General features: G+C 51.4%; 1 protein-coding gene across 1 annotated transcript in view; it reads left to right on the forward strand.

The window, feature by feature from the left end:
• Window positions 1-16048: 16048 nt before the first annotated feature.
• HNF4A (hepatocyte nuclear factor 4 alpha) overlaps window positions 16049-19444 on the forward strand; it is a 26549-nt gene continuing 23153 nt past the window's right edge. The window contains exon 1 of the mRNA XM_052650881.1: window positions 16049-16163. Coding sequence (XP_052506841.1) covers window positions 16049-16163 — 115 coding nt within the window. The remainder of the gene's footprint in view (window positions 16164-19444) is intronic.

The raw sequence follows: 19444 nt of genomic DNA on the forward strand, positions 1-19444 counted from the left end.
GGGGAAACAGTGGAAACAATGTCAGACTTTATTTTTTGGGGCTCCAAAATCACTGCAGATGGTGACTGCAGCCATGAAATTAAAAGACGCTTACTCCTTGGAAGAAAAGTTATGACCAACCTAGATAGTATATTCAAAAGCAGAGACATTCCTTTGCCGACTAAGGTCTCTCTAGTCAAGGCTATGGTTTTTCCAGTGGTCATGTATGGATGTGAGAGTTGGACTGTGAAGGCTGAGTGCCAAAGAATTGATGCTTTTGAACTGTGGTGTTGGAGAAGACTCTTGAGAGTCCCTTGGACTGCAAGGAGATCCAACCAGTCCATTCTGAAGGAGATCAACCCTAGGATTTCTTTGGAAGGAATGATTCTAAAGCTGAAATTCCAGTACTTTGGCCACCTCATGAGAAGAGTTGACTCACTGGAAAAAACTCTGATGCTGGGAGGGATTGGGAGCAGGAGGAGAAGGGGACAACCAAGGATGAGATGGCTGGATGGCATCACAGACTTGATGGACGTGAGTCTGAGTGAACTCTGGGAGATGGTGATGGACAGGGAGGCCTGGTGTGCTGGGATTCATGGGGTCGCAAAGAGTCGGACACGACTGAACAACTGAAATGAACTGAACTGAACTGGACTGTAAGGAGATTTAACCAATCCATTCTGAAGGAGATCAACCCTGGGATTTCTTTGGAAGGAATGATGCCAAAGCTGAAGCTTCAGTACTTTCGCCACCTCGTGTGAAGAGTTGACTCATTGGAAAAGACTCTGATGCTGGGAGAGATTGGGGGCAGGAGGAGAAGGGGACGACTGAGGATGAGATGGCTGGATGGCATCACAGACTCGATGGACGTGAGTCTGAGGGAACTCTGGGAGATGGTGATGGACAGGGAGGCCTGGCATGCTGCGATTCATAGGGTCGCAAAGAGTCGGACACGACTGAGCGACTGAACTGAAATAACACAGTAACGTGATGGGCAACCATGTGCTGGGTTTATGTGGTTTATCACATTTATTCCACAAAACCATCTATGAAGAGATCCTCTTATTGATTCCTTTTTCACAGATGAAACAAATAAGGTTTGAAGAACTTATTTTCACAGGGTAGAACAGTTATGTAAACAGAACCATTAATATTTCAAAAGCAGTAGCCTTGACCACTCTGCTACACTGCCCCTCTCCTCTTCCCCAACAGTCAGCCCAGAACTTTTTTGGTCTTGTTTTCTTTTTGCTTGGGGGAGTGGGGTGTTGACTGCACCACCCAGCATTCACTCTGGGATCTTAGTTCCCAGACCAGGGATCCAACCCACTTCCCTGCAGTGAAAGTGCAGAGTCTTAACCACTGAACCACGGGGAAGTCCCACAAAAGTTCACTTTTGGATAGTCAATTATTGGTTTTCTCACCCTGTCCCATCTTAGGAAAATATGTGTTTCTATTAAAATTGAAGTCACACACAATTGTTTGTGTATGGTTGGTGTATATGGAGGGCTTCTTAGCTCATTTCACCAGAGCACTATAGATTCACTAATGGCACATGAGACCAGGTTAGAGGTTTGGGCTGCTGCAGGCAAGTAAAACCACTAAAGCTTTGTCATGTTGCTTGTTGCTAAGGGAGCTCCCTCCCTTCCACACTTCCACGTGACAATTGTGGGGACAAGGGTGACTGGTGAAGATGAAAAGATGATAAAATTTGAGATACTATTGGAGGTGTGAAGAACTGGATTTTCTGATGAGTTCTTTTTTCAAGATTGAGGAAGGTGAAGTGAATTGACCTACTTCACAAAGCTAGGAAACATCCAATTCGGGTGTATTTAACTCCAAAGGTCATACTTTCCCCACTCTCCACATATTAATTTTTATAATGAGGGTAGGATAATTAATGATATATTATCATTAAATATTAAGATAAATAAATATCCCTGAAAGCAAACATGGGCTTCCAGATAGAGCCTGCACAAAGTCTGCTGCTAAGCTGCTAAGTCACTTCAGTCGTGTCCGACTCTGTGACCCCATAGACAGCAGCCCGTCAGCCCACTCCCGCCACCCACCTCCCCCGGCCCTGGGATTCTCCAGGCAAGAACTCTGGAGTGGGTGGCCATTTCCTTCTCCAATGCATGAAAGTGAAAAGTGAAAGTGAAGTCGCTCAGTCGGGTCCAACTCTTAGCGACCCCATGGACTGCAGCCTACCAGGTTCCTCCGTCCATGGGATTTTCCAGGCAAGAGTACTGGAGTAGGGTGCCATTGCCTTCTCCCGCACAAAGTCTAGGACCCTCATTAAAGGTGCTTGCCTGTTGGGACCGGATATTGAGAATACAAGTTTGGTAGATAGTGCAATGGGAGCGCGAAACCGGCCTTAGGGAACCAGTTTTTAAATACTGCGTTCTGATTGGTCCAGTGACCACGTGCTAGTGTGTGACTGGAGGAAAGTTTACTGGCCTCGTAAATAGAACCTCAGGGAATTGTGTCCAACTGTCTTTCGCCGAGTTTGGCGAGTCGTAGTCCGTCTGGGCCTGTGATTGGTGGGATTGTAGTACGACGTCTGCTGTGATTGGTGAAGCCCGTGCGTTAGTTGAAGTTTCTGTTCGCTAGTCCCTGCGTTGGCCACTAGGAGGAGCCCGGGACACGCAAAGTGCGGCGCTGCGAAGCGTCTAAGCGGCTTCCTCCCGGAGGACCCCGGGCTCAGCGCCGCGCACGTTCTACCCTGCGCCCCAAGGGCCACCCTGGGACGGAGGTGGGAGGATGGCGTCAGGGCTCCCCGCTCCGGCCCAGGTGGCCACACTTCTCGTAAGGCCCTTTGGCGCCTTCCCCTGTCTCAGCCCCGCAGAGGACCTTGACTGGCCGAGGGGGTGGGGCTGCGGGGTCGCGAAGGTTTGTGAGGGCCCAAATCCAAATTGCAAAATTGAGTCTTGTCAGGTGAGCCCTGGCTGCGCTGTTAGCTCTCCTCAGAGCTCTTCTCTCAAGTTTACCAGCCTTCACTTTCTTTATGACCCTCAGAGGGCTTTTCCTAGGTCGCCTCTCACTGGAGCTTAGAATTGTCCCTAAAGGTCAAGGTCACTAGCTTGGCGATCACCCAGTACACACATGGCCCCTACCATCCCCAGGCGCTATCCACATGGTGCTGTTTCATTGTCTTCACCGTACTTAACTCATGTTTGAAATTCTTTGTTTTATTTACTTCCTCCTGATTCCACTGCACCTCCCCACCAGGATGTAAGTTCCGTGAGGGAGAAAATAAGGTGGCCAGATCCAATGTAGAATGCACAGTTACGTTTGAAATGGAGGATAAAACAACTGAAGTTTTAAAGTATGAAAAAATATATATATATAAGTATGCTTACCCCTTGGAAGAAAAGTTATGACCAACCTAGATAGCATATTGAAAAGAAGACACATTACTTTGCCAACAAAGATCCCTCTAGTCAAGGCTATGGTTTTTCCAGTGGTCACCTATGGATGTGAGAGTTGGAATGTAAAAAAAGCTGAGCACGGAAGAATTGATGCTTTTGAACTGTGGTGTTCGAGAAGGCTCTTGAGAGTCCCTTGGACTGCAAGGAGATCCAACCAGTCCATCCTGAAGGAGATCAGTCCTGAGTGTTCTTTGGAAGGAATGATGTTAAAGCTGAAACTCGAAACTTTGGCCACCTCATGTGAAGAGTTGACTCATTGGAAAAGACATGCTGGGAGGGATTGGAGGCAGGAGGAAGAGGGGACGACAGAGGATGAGATGGCTGGATGGCATCACTGACTCGATGGATGTGAGTCTGAGTGAACTCTGGGAGTTGGTGATGGACAGGGACGCCTGGCGTGCTGCGATTCATGGGGTCGCAGAGTCGGACACGACTGAGCGATTGAACTGAGCTGAAATGGTGTTAGTTGGTACATACTTGAACTAAACGAGTTATTCACTGTTTATCTAAAATTCAGATTTAACTGGGCCTCCTGTGCTTTTATTTGTTAATACAGCAGCCCTGTCGGGGAGGGATCTTAACTGTTCACTGTGTCACCTCTAGCACCCACGATAGTGCACATAGAATGCACTGAATAAATGTCGAATGATTGGATGGACAAATTTCTTCATCCACTCATCTGTTCATCCAACCCATTATATTAACTGCCAGCTGGGTTCTGGGACTATAAGGGCAAAATGAGACATAGTCCAATGGAGGAGGCAGACAAATAAACAGTAACCACCGTGTGATTGAACTGTGATGGTATAAAGTAATAGGGGCTGTGGGAGCACCAAGGGGAGCCCTGACTTGTCTAAGCCAGCAGGACTGCCTGGAGGAAGATGACCTAGGTGGGACTTGGAGGATGAGGAGGTGAAGAGAGTGGTGTGACAGCTGCTCTGGGCAGAAGGTGTGGTGTGTGCAAAGGCCAGAGATAAATTAGGGGCTATGAGATTCTGAAAACTGCAATGGCTGGAGTGCAGGGCAGAAGTGCAGTGTGGAAGGAGCAGTCAGAAAGAGGTGAGAAGGAGACTCAGTCACTGAGCATCAGTACCCACCAGTCAGGTACCACAGTGATTGTACCCATTATATAGATAAGGAAACTGACGCTAGGAGAGGGGAAATGCCTGGTTTGGGTTTATAGTCTGAGTGGGAAAGGCCTAGCTTCAAGCTCAGGTCTGGCAGATTCTGAAGCCTGACTCTTCTAGAAAAGGCTCAGGGTTAAGGATTATAAGTCCAATTGGGGAACAAAGAAACTGAGGCCCAGAAAGGTGACAGGGCTGTCCCTGTGAAGGTGGCTCCATCCAATTTAACGGGAGAGCGCTGAGACAGTACAGCGAGGGGTATGGAACAGGAAAAGGGAGTTCAGGCTGCTGTGTCTCCCGTTTCTGTTTGGGTTGAGTCTCTAGGAATCCTTGACTGAGCCCTTGGCTAATTCCTTGCATGGGTCCTGGGCTGGTCTGCAGTTTCCATGGAGACTGCCTCCATCCATCCCTGAAATCTCATTGTGACCAGTATTAAGAGATTAACTCTGCCCGGCAGCCCTCACAGGGTCTTGGGTGCCAGAGTGGCTGCGGGAGCTCCCTTAAGGATGAAGAGGTTGCCTGCTGTGTGCGACCCCATAACATCAGGAGGAGGATGTCAGACTGGGGCCAGGGCTTCCCCCGGGACCCCTCAGGTATGATCCTGACTCCACATCTACCTGGAGAGGAGGCTGAGATGGTGGGAGAGAGACACAGGGCCAAAGGGAGGAGTATAGATATTGGAGCAGGGTAGAGATACTGTCAGAGAAGGCAATGGCACCCCACTCCAGTACTCTTGCCTGGAAAATCCATGGACAGAGGAGCCTGGTAGGCGGCAGTCCATGGGGTCGCTAAGAGTCGGACATGACTGAGTGACTTCACTTTCACTTTTTACTTCCATGCATTGGAGAAGGAAATGGCCACCCACTCCAGAGTTCTTGCCTGGAGAATCCCAGGGATGAGGGAGCCTGGTGGGCTGCCGTCTATGGGGTCACACAGAGTCGGACACGACTGAAGCGACTCAGCAGCAGCAGCAGAGATGCTGTCACCTCAGCCCCCATCCCAGGAAGGCCCAGGGCCTTGACAGGCAGACCCTATTCTGATCAAGGCAAGACCCAGACTTCCTTAACAAGGCAAGGCGAGCCTCACAGAGTCTTTTTTTTTTTTTTTTAATACCTTGCAGTCTACAGTCATTATTTTAATTTTATTTATTTTTAGTTTTATTTTTTGGCTGCACCTCGAGGTATGTGGAACCTCTCCAACTAGGGATTGAACCCACAGCCCCTGAAGTAGAAGCCCAGAGTCTTAGCCACTGGACCACTAAAGGAAGTCCACCTCACAGAGTCTTTTAGGGGTGTTTAAAGGCTACCTGAAGACCAGCTTCCTCATCTGCTTCATTTTGCTTTAGGGAAACTGAGGCACAGAACAGGAAAATGACCTGTCCAAAGTCAGGCAGTGAACTGAAGCAGGTCAGGAATCCAGAGGGAGCCCTGGGGTTGCCTGGGAAGAAAACATTTGGTTCAAATGTCATTGCCCCCTCTACCATGAATCCAAGATCCTCCTTCCTGACCTCCAGGCATGACGTCCCTTCAGCCTCCTCTCCCCTGGGCCTGTCCCATCAGCCAGGCTTCCCTTCTCTCCCCACCTCCCCCACCTCCTCCTTCCCTCCCCCACCACCTGCACAGTCTGAGGCTGCCAGAATGTCCCTGGCAGGCTCCACTCTACTGGAGGGCACGGCCACCAGGCCCTAACTGTCCCATCCAGGGGACATCCCCACACTGGGTCACTATCTGGATGACCTTGGACATTTTTTGTTCCACGCTCCAGCCCTTCTGTGACTGCAGGACCTGGACAAGGTGGGGGGCCATAAGAACCCGTCCCCATGCCATCTCCTTTTGCCAGGCCTGGGTTGGAGAAATTTAGGCCTGGCTCCAAAGCTGCTGGCCAGATTTCCTGGAAGGCCACACTGGGGCAGGAAAACAAACACTGACTCTGCAGCCAAGTAGCCATAGGTCAAATGCTCTTGACTCAGCATTGTGAGCCTCAGTTTCCTCACCTGTGAAAGGGGGCAACAACCCTTCTGTCCTCAAAGCTCATTCTCATTTGCTGTGGGAAAATCTCCAGGTTATACTGGTAAATGAACAAAGTGAGATGCAGAACAGTTTAAGAGGTGGGAGGTGATATCTTACGATCTTATATGTTAGCTACTGGTAAAGAGAGCAGTGGACTGGTGGACAGGAGGCAGGGGTGGACACAAGTTTCCTCAAGTGCACCGTCAAATGAAATTATGGATTTATGTATTTTTCTGGCTGCACCAAATCTCAGTTGTGGCATGTTGGAGTCTACTTCTCCCACTAAGGCTCGAACCCGGACCCTGTGCTTTGGGAGTGAGGTGTCTGAGCCACAGGACCACCAGAGAGGTCCCTGCACTTTTTATTTTGTTTTAATTTTTGAGTCATGTGAATATAGTACCAATTAAAAAAGAAATTTACTTTTTTTTTTTTTAGCAGATTGGGGAAAATATCAAACCATGAGAACAATCGCTCATACTTCAATGACATCTTGGCTAATGTCATATTATTGACAAGATGAAGACCCATGATCTAGGACCAGACCCTGAGTCTCTGAATCCTTGACCTAGAAAGGCCCTTGACTTTTAAGCCAATTTCATTTTGCCAATAGCAAATTAGTAGTCAACAGTACCAAGAATCAGGAGCTTCCTACAGGCCCACCACAGTGCCAAAGCACTGTCTGAACAGCATCTCGTTGAATTGGCATTCTGACTTTATGAGGAAGCTATCATGTTCCCATTCTACAGATGGGGGAATGGAGCCTTATTGCAATTGCAACCAGGAGGTTGTAGAACTTGGATACACATCAAGGCTTTTCCAGCTCCAGAATTTTAAGCCCTCGTACGATGGCTGTCAATGTTGGCTGCATATTAGGATCACCTGAGGACTTTAAAAAATACTCAGAGCCAGCACCCACTCACCCCTGGATTCAATCACTGGACTGTGACAGGACCTGAGCATCAGTATTTTTTAAAGGTTCCAGGTGATTCTAATTCACCATCAGGGTTGAATCTCTGATTTTTGCTAGACAGCTTTTCAAATGGGAAACCAAGGCCCAGGAGGGAAATGACCTTGCCCAAGGTCACATAGTAGCTGGACACAGAATTACAACAGGGCTTACAATGGATATTTTGTGAAAATGAGTGGTGCCCCACCTCTGGGCAGACAGATCTCCACGGGCAGTTGGCTTGGTAAGTGGAACAAGGTTGGATTTCCACCTCCACTTGCTCCCTTACCCAGAGAACCTTTGTGCAGTGAGCCATCTGTACAACTGTACACAGCAACTGTGGCCTAAGTCTCAGGGTCCCAAAGATTTCAACTCAGTGGCCTCCAGGCAGATCCCTGGAGCCCTTCAGAATAAGGATGTGGGAGACCAAGGGTGGTTCCTGGGATGTGAGTTCATCCCTCACCTGAATACCAGGACCTGCACCCTTCAGACCCAACATGAGCTGGGCAGGCCCCATCCAACTCCTAAAGTCACTTCTGCAGATAAAGTCAGGAACATACCCGGGAGGGAGGAACGTACACAGGAGGACAGAAACAGCCGCAGCCTAGAAGTCTCAAGCCACTGGTAGAAGGCAGCCTGTAGGGAGGCCTCTCCTACACAGACCCAAGTCCTCCTGGCTTCCTTCCTGATCATTCTCTAGACCACACTCTCTATACTACCTCTTGGGCCTTTCGGACAGCATCTCCCATAATGCCCTGCTCTCCAGCCAGAGTGGCTTCCATGCCTTTTCATCCTCACCCACCATGTTCTTCAGTTCTGGAAGTTTCCTCTGCCTAGGATGCCACCTCCTCCAGGAAGCCCTCTCTGACCACTCCCGCCCAGAGATAGGTCTTCTTTCTGCCTCCTTCCAGCCCTCACAATCCATACACACAGCCCACATGTGCCTTGGGATGGAGCTTATTTTATCATCACACTGACCACTTTTCATTGATCATTTACCGTATGCCAGCCCTGGAAGGGCAGGGTGGCTTGGAGATTAGGAGCACAGACTCTGGAGCCAGACTACTTGGATTGGAATCCCAGCTTCTTAGAAGCTGTGTGAGCTCTGGCACATGATTCAGTCTCTCTGTACCTTGGGTCTATAAGACTGTGATTAAAAACTTGGCTTTACATCACAGAGTGGTTATGAGGATTGCTGAGTTATTACGTGCATGTATGTGTGCTAAGTTGCTTTGGTCATGTCCAACTCAGTGTGACCCTATGGACTGCAGCCAGCCATGCTCCTCAGTCCATGGGCTTCTCCAGACAAGAATGCTGGAGTGGGTTGCCATGCCCTCCTTCAGGGGATCTTTCCAACTCAGGGCCTGAACCTGTGTCTCGTCGGTCTCCTGCATTGGCAGGCAGATTCTTTACCACTAGAGCCACCTGGGAAGCCTGTTAATACGTGAACGCCTGCAAAACAGCTTTGTAAGCATTGGCCATGGTTATCATTGCGTAGATCCCACTCCGTTTCATCCTCATGACAACCCTATGAGTTAGGTACCATTATTCCCAATTTATAGCTGAGAAAACTGAGACTCAGCGAGGTCGAGAGAGTCAGGGCAGGGCTCTGCGTCTTTTTCTGTGGCCCAGTGCCTTCAGAGAGAGGATGTGGCTGGGACAGGTTATAACTTTGAACCTCTGGTTTGCAGCTCATGACTGCTTCTCAGAGGGCCCACAGGACTCTGGGCCAGGTGACACCCTCATCCCCACCCTTCCTCCCTGACTCAGACCTTCCCAGTGGCTCTCAGGCGCTGTGCTTACAGCCAGCCCTGGGAGGGAGGGTAAACAGCAAAGAAGGGCCTTTCAGTGCCATTTTGTTCGCTGACATCCAGGATACATCCCTGAGTACCGGAGAGAGCTCCTGCTTGCCCTAGCCTAGCTGGAGACCCTGGATGACTTTCTATTCCTGGACGAGTCACTTTCCTACTTGGCCTCCATCTCCCCATCTGTATGATGAGGCTGAACCGGTGGTTTCTGATTCTCATTATTGGCAGCTGGCTCTATTTTGAAATGAAATATTAAGGACCAGTGTCCGTAAAAGGCAGACACGGGGTGAAGTAGGGCCTGGGCGCAGACCCCCTTGGCTCCTAGGACATGAGAACCCATCTGAAAGGCCCCAGGCCGCATCCTCCTAAGGGCTCCCCTGGCTCTGACACTGCAGGATTCTAGAATGGCAGCTCAAAGCCGCCGCTTCGCATCCCTGTTTGGAAAGCTCTCCCCCTCACCTTGCCCCCCGCCCCCCCCCCCCAGCTGCTTTTATCTGTGTTTGGTAACACAGCAAATTTGCTCAGGACCCAGAGCAGGGGGAACAAGCAGACTGTTGACTCTTGAGCAAAACCTGCCCTTTGGAGAGCAAGAGGTGGCTCTGGCTGTGCGTGGGGAGGCTGATGGCCTCTTGCATAACCCAGCGGCCTCCTGCCCACCCAGGCCTTTTGCTTTGCAGGGTTAGGGGTGAGGCAAACCGCAAACTCATGCCCAGTTAATTTTTTAAGGCAAAATCAACAGGCTCAGCAATGATTAGCGAGCAGGTAAGTTGGTCTTAATCATGCTGAGGAGAAGGAGGAAGGAGGCTTCTAGGGGCCCAAGGATGGGGCTTAGTTATCAGTTAACCACATAAATGTTTCCTTCCAAGCCCACTGGCCTTCAGCCCTCAGCTTCCTCCTCTTCCTCTCGGAAATATTGAGTTGACCAAAAAGTTCATTTGGGTTTTTCCATAACATCTGACAGAAAAACCCAAATGAACTTTTCTGCCCACCCGATACTTCCATGGCATCTGAGCGAGTGGCCATCAGTCCTTGAGCGATCAGACAGGTCACCCTCTGGGGTCCGTAGGAGGCATTGCCAGGGCCCTTGAGGACTGTAGTGAAGCAAAGGGCTCCTCATGGGGCTTGTGGTCTTCTTGTTAAGACCGTGCTCCCCCCACCCCACTGCCTCTGCATGAGCTTGAGCATGAGTCCTCCATCCTCAGGGCTCACTGAGGGGTCCTGGGTCTGTGTCCCAGGTTCGATGGCTGCCACGCCCCTGGGGGCCTCAGTTTCTCCATCTGCCAAATGGGTGGGTTGGCTGAGCCACCCTGTCCAGTCTTGAAGTTCCGTGACTGGCTTAAACCAACATGGCCTGTACTCAGGACAAGGAGAGTGGGATGAGCTGTGTTAGGGGGAGAAAAGAAGCCCGGAACAGGGAGGGGGCCTACCTGGTATCTGCTGTTGGTACCAGCCAGTGACAGATCCCAGCTCCAGGAAGAGGGCTGTCCTCTCAGGTGGGAGGCATGGGTCCCTGAGGGGTGGGCTGGGGCTGCAGGGATGACCTGACAGACCCCAGCTGGTGCCCCGAGACCTCGAGAGCTGCCAAAGGAAGCCGAAAGGCCACACGGGGCCCTGCTGGCTGCCCAGACTGGAGTTTGGTCAGCGTTTGGGGACCTATATTGTGAGAAAGTTAGGACTTTGTCCACAAACTGGAATTTGAAATTTCAAAGGGGCGAAACTGAAGGGCCCTACCCCAGAGTGGAGATGGCTCTTGGCTTCTTTCCCCCACGACTTTTGTTCTCTGTCTTGATAAGTCCCTGGTTCCCTGCACCGCTCCCTGGGTGATGGGTGGGGGAGGAGAGGCTGGAGACAGTGGGGACGTGAGCACCCAGGGCACATGAAGATGCCTGGTGGCCCTGGGGTAGCCGGTGTCTGGAGGATGCCTCTGAACTTGCACATGCACCAGGACAGGCTACTTGGCTTCTCAGACCCCTGAGTGCTTCAGCAGTAACGTGACGACGGAACCACTAGCCACCAGCGCTCAGAAGTCCGAGGTTCTTTCTGGGAGGCAGCAAGGAGTAGGTGAAACCCTCAAGCTCTGGAGTCAGACTGGGGTTCCGGTTACAGCCCCTCCTCTTACATCAGGTTGGCCTTAAGCAAGAGGCTTCACCTCTTTGAGCCTCAGTTGTGTCTGCTACAATGCGGGACAGATCAGCTAAGAGTAGAAGGGTCTTAGCACTGGGCCTAGCGTGGAATCTTCCTGGAAACATTATTGTCATTGAGAAGAAAAATGCTGTGGTCCAGAATGGCAGCTCCCTTACCTTCTGTCCGCACCATAGGCTTGAGCACCCTGCCCACCGCCCCTCCTCCCCAACCCCTGGCTGCTCAGGGCATTGCTCTCAAAATGCCCCTTTCCCCTTCCTGAGGCTCCTGCTTCTCCATCTATGACAAGGAGTGGGACCTCCAAGTGAGCTCTAAGGCCTGTTTTCTCCTGGGATCTGGAACATGTTGAGCTGGGGTCTGACAGCCCCGGGAGGCAGTGCCAAGATAAAGAAGGGCTGCAGAGTTGATGGCAAAGAGGCCAGGGTTAGCTCAGGGCTGGGCCAGCTGTCCCTGGAGTTCTCCTGTGCAGGGGTCCCGATTCCAGCTGACTATGTAGCCAAGGTCAAGGAGTCAGTCCCAGCAGTCACTGCTATTGCCCGGTATGCCTACACTTGGCCATTTCATGCCCACACCATCCCCTAGGGAAAAGGTACAAGCCATCTGGTGCCAAAAATAAGGTTGAGAAAGCTGGAACCCAAGGTCACAGAGTTTGGGAGGTTGGCAGTGCCTGAGTGTTTTGTTTTTGTTTTTGTTTGGCTGTGCCCAGTCTTAGTGGTGGCACGTGGGATCTTCGATCTTCAGTGCAGCACGGCTGTGGCAGTGCCTGACTTTTGACCTAGCTCTTTCTGATTTCAAGGTCCACGGTTTATCCTGTAGGGGTGGGGTGGGGGTGAGGGAAGGACTAAGAACTTTATAGTGTTATCCCGTCTCATCTTCACAACAAATTTCAAGTTTGGCCCATTTTACAGGAGGAGAAACTGAGGCTTGGAAATAATGACTTGCCCAAGACCACAGAGTTGGTGGATCTTAGAGGTGGCCAGTTGTTTATATGGGGGATGTGCATCTAGAAGATATTGTTTGGGATCAACTAAGGATGGGGTTCCCTGGTAGCTCAGCTGGTAAAGAATCTACCTGCAATGCAGGAGACTCCGGTTCGATTTCTGGGTCGAGGAGATCCACTAGAGAAAGGATAGGCTACCCACTCCAGTATTCTTGGGCTTCCCTGGTGGCTCAGCTAGTAAAGAATCTGCCTGCAATGTGGGAGACCTGGGTTCAATCCCTGGCTTGGGAAGATCTCCTGGAGAAGGTGAATGGCTACCCACTCCAGTATTCTGGTCTGGAGAATTCCATGGGCTGTATAGTCCATGGGGTCACAAAGACTCGGACATGACTGAGTGACTTTCACTTTCACCTTTTCAAGGATGGGGTGAATCGTGTGTGTAATAGATTACTCAAATTCCAGTTCATGGGTGGGTAGATTTACTTATGTGGTAGGTCGTGATTGGTGGGACATGGATGGGTATGAAATCGTTTTCTGGAATGTATCTCATAGGCAGTGGATCACCTGTGTTGTGTGTTTGGTAAAGCATCTGTGTCCCTGTGTATGAAGTAATTTAGGGTGTCCAGGCTGCCCACCTGGAAGTTCTTGCGTGTGGCATGGCTGACTCTATTGATTATAGACTTTATTTAATTTAATCTAAGATGCTATCTATCGAGATCAAAGATTTGTTATTTTTATTACGGATTAAACTTTGACATTCAGTGATCCCAGCCTACTTTTGGAAATAGGGAACTGCTCCCCTTAGACTGGATGAGACACCCTGTGTATAGGTTTGTGAGAGGAGTAGCTGTGTGTGGTCTGTGTCAGAGGTGTCAGACAGGTGACAAGACCCGGAATCAGCCCTAGGTAGCCCCTCCCAGGAATGTCCCTCCTTCTCCTCCACATTTATCCCTTAGTTGGGTCTCCTGCCCGAGGCTCTTGGAACCCAGGCTCAGATGTCCTCGGAGGAACATGGGAGGAATCCACCAGAAGCTGAAGTCTTTTCCATTGGCCCTTTTAGAATCTCTGTCCCTTCTTCCCTCCCTCAAGGTCTTGTACTTATCAACAAACAACTGGGCCAGCATCTTCACCCCACTTTACAGATGGGAAAATTGAGGCCCTTAGAGAGACATGATTTAAGCAAAGTTATCCTAATAGTGACAGAGCTAGTCCGTAAATCACCAGGCTCTGCCATCAGTGGGATTCTCCAGGCAAGAATACTGGAGTGGCGCCAGTCTATGTCTGACGCAGGATACAGCATGCTTGGGGCTGGTGCATGGGGATGACCCACAGAGATGTTATGGGGAGGGAGGTGGGAGGGGGGTTCATGTTTGGGAACACATGTAAGAATTAAAGATTTTAAAATTAAAAAAATAAAAAACTATTAAAAAAAAAAAAAGAATACTGGAGTGGGTTGCCATTCCCTTTTCCAGGGGATCTTCCCCACACAGGGATTGAACCCAGGTCTCCCACATGGCAGGCAGATTCTTTACTGTCTGAGGCACCAAGGAAGCCCTAAATCTCGTCTCTTAATGCCAAATCCAGCCTCTCTTCTCCGGAACAATTGCTGCCCCCAACTTCCCACCCTAATTATCTAAACCCCAGGGGGAAAATGGAGGGAGGAGAACAAGGCTTACACAAGCCCGAAAAAGGGCTTCTAATAGTTGGAAGAATGTGAGGAGGATGCTTCTACACACCCCTCAAACGCAAGCCGCCTCTCCCTCCAATGTGCCCATTCATTCATTCACTCACCTTTTCACTCGTGCGGTCCTTTGCTCACTAGTCCACAATTTCACTCACTGATTCCTTTCAGTCTTTCAGTAATTCACCCACTCAGTTCACTCGTTCATGTATGAATGCACCCTGTCTGTAATTCACCCACTCTTTTTTCTTTTCATGTTGATTTAGCTGCGTGGGGTCTTAGTGGCATCAGGCAGGATCTTTTGTTTTGGTGCCTGGACTCTCTCATCGTGGTACTCCGGCTCAGTAGTTTAGGTGCAGGCTTAGTTGTTTCGAAGCATATGGGATTTTAGTGCCCCATGCGGGGCTTGGGCCTGAGTCTCCCACTTTGCAAGGTGGATTTTTAATCGTTAATTCACTCCTTCATTAATTCACCCACCCACTCACTCATTAATGCCCTCTTTCACTAATTCACCCCCGCCTTGCCCTTATTACCAAATCCCCCTGCCTGGCCCTTCTTGCCAACAAAGGAGGACAAGCTCCCAGGCCTCCAGAATCGTAGGTCCTTCTCCCCCGACCTGCACTTTCCACCTCTACCTCGAGACCTTATCTGCCCAGCTAGATCGGGAGCTCTTGCCCCTGTCTGTGTAGCGGGCAGTGAGGGCTGGAGGGGATGAGAAGAAAAACGTTAGCCGTGAATTGAAGGCCACGAGATTAGCAGGGCCCAGTCCCAAACAAAAATGCAGGCCCCTTGCTCAGAATAGCCGAGCATGAAAGCAAACACAAGAGCGTGAGAGGGGAGCTCCTTTGCCCCAGAGTGCACTGCTCGGGTGGCTTGCCCGCGAACCCCGCTCTGGAGGGAGGAGAGAAACAAGGGAGATTCGAAAGGGAGGCCAAGAGGGTGGGGGTGGAGGGAAATGGATACTTGCTTGGTGTTTTCCTAACGCCAACTCATTTAATACTCAGACCACCCTTTGAAGTTGATTGTGCATTTTTCTAGAAGAGGAAACTGAGGCTCAGAGAGGAGAATCATTTACCCAGAGTCATGATTAGTAGGTGGTAGGCGCCTGAATGTTAATCCGGGTCTAAGGGGCTATAAGCCTCCCTTCTTCCCTGGGGGTGGGGGAGGCACGGGGTGGAGGGGGGGGAGCTGGAGGAGGTGACAAGGAAAGGGGTGATAGAATCTGTCTGGGCCTGAGCACCTGGGCGCTGCGGGGGCTGGTGGTGGCCACAGTGTGGTCCTGGGGAGCAGGGGAGGGGACCTAGACAGGAGTCTGGGCCTCTCAGTCCTTCCTGCCCCTAGGGAAGGCAAGAAACCGGAAGGGGCCTCCTAGAACAAGGATCTAGAAACCTGGTATGTGGGGCCTGGGACCGACACTTCTGATTCATGAGCCATGAGACGGCGTTATCTCTATAAGAGGGTTGAAGTCAATGATTTGGGAAGTTCCTGAGTTAGGGCGTCTTGGAGGTGGGCTGTCAGTGTCTGGGGGCGCGTGTGAGCATGTCAGTATCAGCATGACTTGGGGTGACAGTGACTCAGGGTGGCTGAGTCAGGGTCCAGTGAGTGCTGGAGAAGCAGCATGTGTCCGTCATCTCACAGGACTGGTAACACGGTATTGGGGTGTTAGGGCCCCCCATCTGTTGTAAGAGCACCCCAGTGTCAGCCAGAAACCAACAGACAGCCAAATCCCCGGGGCCCCACCCAGCCAGTCCACCAGGGGGGAGCCGATTAACCATTAACCCCCACCCCTCCCCAGCACAGCCTCCACCCCTGCGCAGAGGCTAGGCCCAGACTCCCGGCAGACCCTCCCAGAGGACGGTTTGAAACGCAGGAAGGCAGAGAGGGCGGCTGGGAGGAGGCGGTGGGAGGGCGGAGCGCAGAGGCCGGGGCTCAGCCCAGAGCCTTCGGGGTGGGCATCCTGGGCAGGGCAGGCGGCCGAGGCGGGGAGAGGGAGGATGCGCCTCTCCAAAACCCTCGTCGACATGGACATGGCCGACTACAGTGCCGCGCTGGACCCAGCCTACACCACCCTGGAGTTTGAGAATGTACAGGTGTTGACGATGGGCAATGGTAGGTGGGGGCAGGTGTGCCCAGGTGTGCCAGGTGGGGGCAGGTGTACCCAGGTCCCGGAGCGAGTCTGAAGCACTGGGTTTGGGGCTGGGGGGACAGCGGTAGCTGAGCGCGGTGGTCCCGTCAATGAGGGCACAGGTGTTGCCAGGTGAAGTCAATGTTCCCAGGTACAGTGACCAGAAGCCTTCGGGGTGGTGGCGGGGGGGTGGTCTGCCAGGGCCATCTGCAGCAAAAGTAGGCCCTGGGTGTTCCTGCCAGGGCTTCGTGGTCCCTGTGACCAAAGCTGTCGCTGTGCAGCATGTCACCGGGAGCGGGGACTTCATGGTGAGCGTCCTCTCGGCATCCAGCCCCAGTCATTTTGCCCAGCATGACCTCTGCTTGAACCCCTTGGGCCGAGGTCCAGAGAGATGGAAAGGTTATGTCCCGTCCCCGGAGATGGTGGATGGAGACATGACTATGTTTCAGGGTGTCTTTGGGACTTTCCTGGGGTGAATGCCCCACTTAGAGAAAATGGAGTTCTCAGGGAGGTTTTGCTAAATGAGACGGGGATCAACAGTGCGCATGCCCACGCACATTGTGTGTTTGTGTGTGTGTATGTGCACACACACACAAGCTCACTGGTGTGCGATTGTAACCTCCCGTTGGCATGAGTGCTTGAATTTCCATGTACACACGTGGGGAAGTGGTGGACTTTGTTGCAAATGTATGTCTGCAGGAACCCATTTGCATGTTTGTGTTCACTGGTCTGTGTGTGCATGTGTTCTGCATCTATTTCTAGTTGCATTTCTTCTTTGAGTGGGTCCGTGTTTGTGGTTATCTCTAGGGATATCTGTGTTTATCTTGCTTATGTCCATAAGTGGCAATGAGTGTGTGTACAGTAAGCGGCAATGAGTGTGTATACGGTAAGCAGTGATGAGCGTGTGTATGTGTGTCCATGACGTTTGCACGTATGAGCTCTGGACGTGGATTGGTTTGTGTGTCCTGGGTTTCCTGGACATATGTCCAGTTTGGGCATCCTGTCTCGTGCCCCTCTTTGTACCTGCTTGTGTACGTGTGCACATCCCCGTCCTGGGGGGTCAGCTCTCTTCAGCACTCATGTGATATGCCGTTGCCATTCACACACGCGAGTCACATCAGCAACACGTCCATTTGTCTCAGACCAGATTGCGTTGCCTGTGTGTCTCCCCAAGTTTGTACATCCGCTCCCGTTATCACTGAGAGCACATCTCCTCCACAAGGAGGTGGGGGAAGGGAGGAGGCTTGGAAGCCAGGACGCGGGGACCTGACCAGTCGCAAGCCAGCCTGAGGAGGGGGGCAGCCCACCTGCCTTCCTTCCATGGCTCTGCAGCTTTAGCCAAGCTCTGTAGCACTTGAGTCAGCTCAGCTCAGCCAGAGGGAGGTATTTGCCCTGCCCGTGGTCAGTGGGTGTGATGCGTGGTTGCTCTCACCATTTGCTCGCCTCCCCCTGCCATTCACTCACTGTGTGACCTTGGGCATGTCACCTCCCCTCTCCTGGCTCCTTCTGCAGAATGGGCTTAGTCACTCCAGGCCTGCTGGCTTTCAGGAGTGTCCAGGGATCACGTGAGGGAGCTGAGGGGAAAACATGTAGGACACGGTAAACAGGAAGCTGCTGCACTCGGTAGGGTGTGTGTGACCCCAGAGAGATAGCGTGCAAGACACCGACCACCGTCTAGCCCTGGACTGCCCCATCACCCCTTCAGAGTGGGTGCCTCCAGCTCCCAGGAAGTGTGTGTCCCCGAGGCAGGGGCTAAGCTCCTTACGGGATGTCCTAAAGACAGGACAGCTCTAGCTCTGGAGCCAGAAAGATCAGGGCTCCAATTCTGGCGTCCATCCTTCCTACCAGTGTAAACTTATGAAGCCATTTTCCTCTCTGAGCCTCAATTTTCTCATCTGTAAAATGAGAATAAATCATAGTGCCTGCCTCCCAGGGCTAACCCGAGGATCCCATGTGATAAGGCACCTGAGGGCTTAGCACTGGAAACTGGTCCTGCGCCCTCCATGAGTCAGGTCAGGAACTCTGAGCATCTTTAAGAAGGGTCTACATTCCCCATTGGAGTTTGAAGTGGGCCAGAAAGTTGGGGCGATGTTTTGCATATGTGCTGGGTTGGTAGCTCAAAGGTTCTAAGCTCCCTACCCACCTCCCATCCCTGATTCAGAAGGACCAGGGGGTCCTTGTTTATCAGAGGCTCCAGCAGACACGCCAACAGGACAGCACTGGCCAGATCAGCACCAGCCTGCATGCCTGGACCGTAAATCCGACTCCTCTACTTAGCAGCAGTGTGATCTCTGGGAAGGTCCTGTCCTTTCTGAGCCTTGATGTTCTCACCTGGAGAATGGGCACCATCCCCTGACCCTGGGGAGTAGGATGAGCTACTTGGCAGCACCCAGCCTATCCTGCCCAGGATGTGTGAGCCCTTCCCCCAGTCTCCGCCTGAGTTGTAGGGTCAGCTCTCCCGGTGGTTGGAGGAGGCAAGGCTGGAGGAGAAAGGGCACCAATGCAGCTTAACAATTATCCTCATCTCCAGGAATAATTCACCAAGTGGAGGGGGCCGTGCTCCTGGGCACCCTCGGAGGCGACGAGATGTTCAGCCAGGACATGACAGAAATGAGATGTGGCAGTGTGTCCGCTTGTGCACGGAGGCTGGAAATCATCTGCTCCCAGAGTCGTCTTTTGCAGAAAAGTTTTTATTTTACAAAACTGATACAGTGCTTCTTACCTGCCAAGCCCTTCACACATATTGATTCACTGAACATTCATAACAGCCCTAGAGATTATTATGTGCCCCATTTCACAAGCAGAGAAGGCAATGGCAAACCCACTCCCTGGAGAATCCAAGGGATGGGGGAACCTTGTGGGCTGCCGTCTATGGAGGTCACACAGAGTCGGACACGACTGAAGCGACTTAGCAGCAACAGCATTTCACAAGTGAGGAAATGAAGGCACTGAGAAATACATTAATGTGGCCAAGGTCCCATGGCTAAGAAGTGAGCAGGCTCGGATTTAAACTGGGCAGAAGGGCTAGAGAGATTATACTCTTAACCACAGCACTATATCCCTGTCCAGTGCTTAGCTAGATGTTCCCTAGGAGCCCAAGATCAGATTCAGGGTGAAAACACGTGTGTGTGTGTGTGTATGTGTGTGTATGACTGTGTGGTGTGTGTCTGCAAGCATTTTCCTGGGGAGATGGTTCACAGTGTCATCTTCTCTAAGAGGTCTATCCTCGGTGGAAGAGTTGCTTATGAAAATGAGGGTTCAGTTG

Source organism: Budorcas taxicolor, chromosome 13 (assembly GCF_023091745.1).
Source record: "Budorcas taxicolor isolate Tak-1 chromosome 13, Takin1.1, whole genome shotgun sequence".
Lineage (NCBI taxonomy): Eukaryota > Metazoa > Chordata > Mammalia > Artiodactyla > Bovidae > Budorcas > Budorcas taxicolor.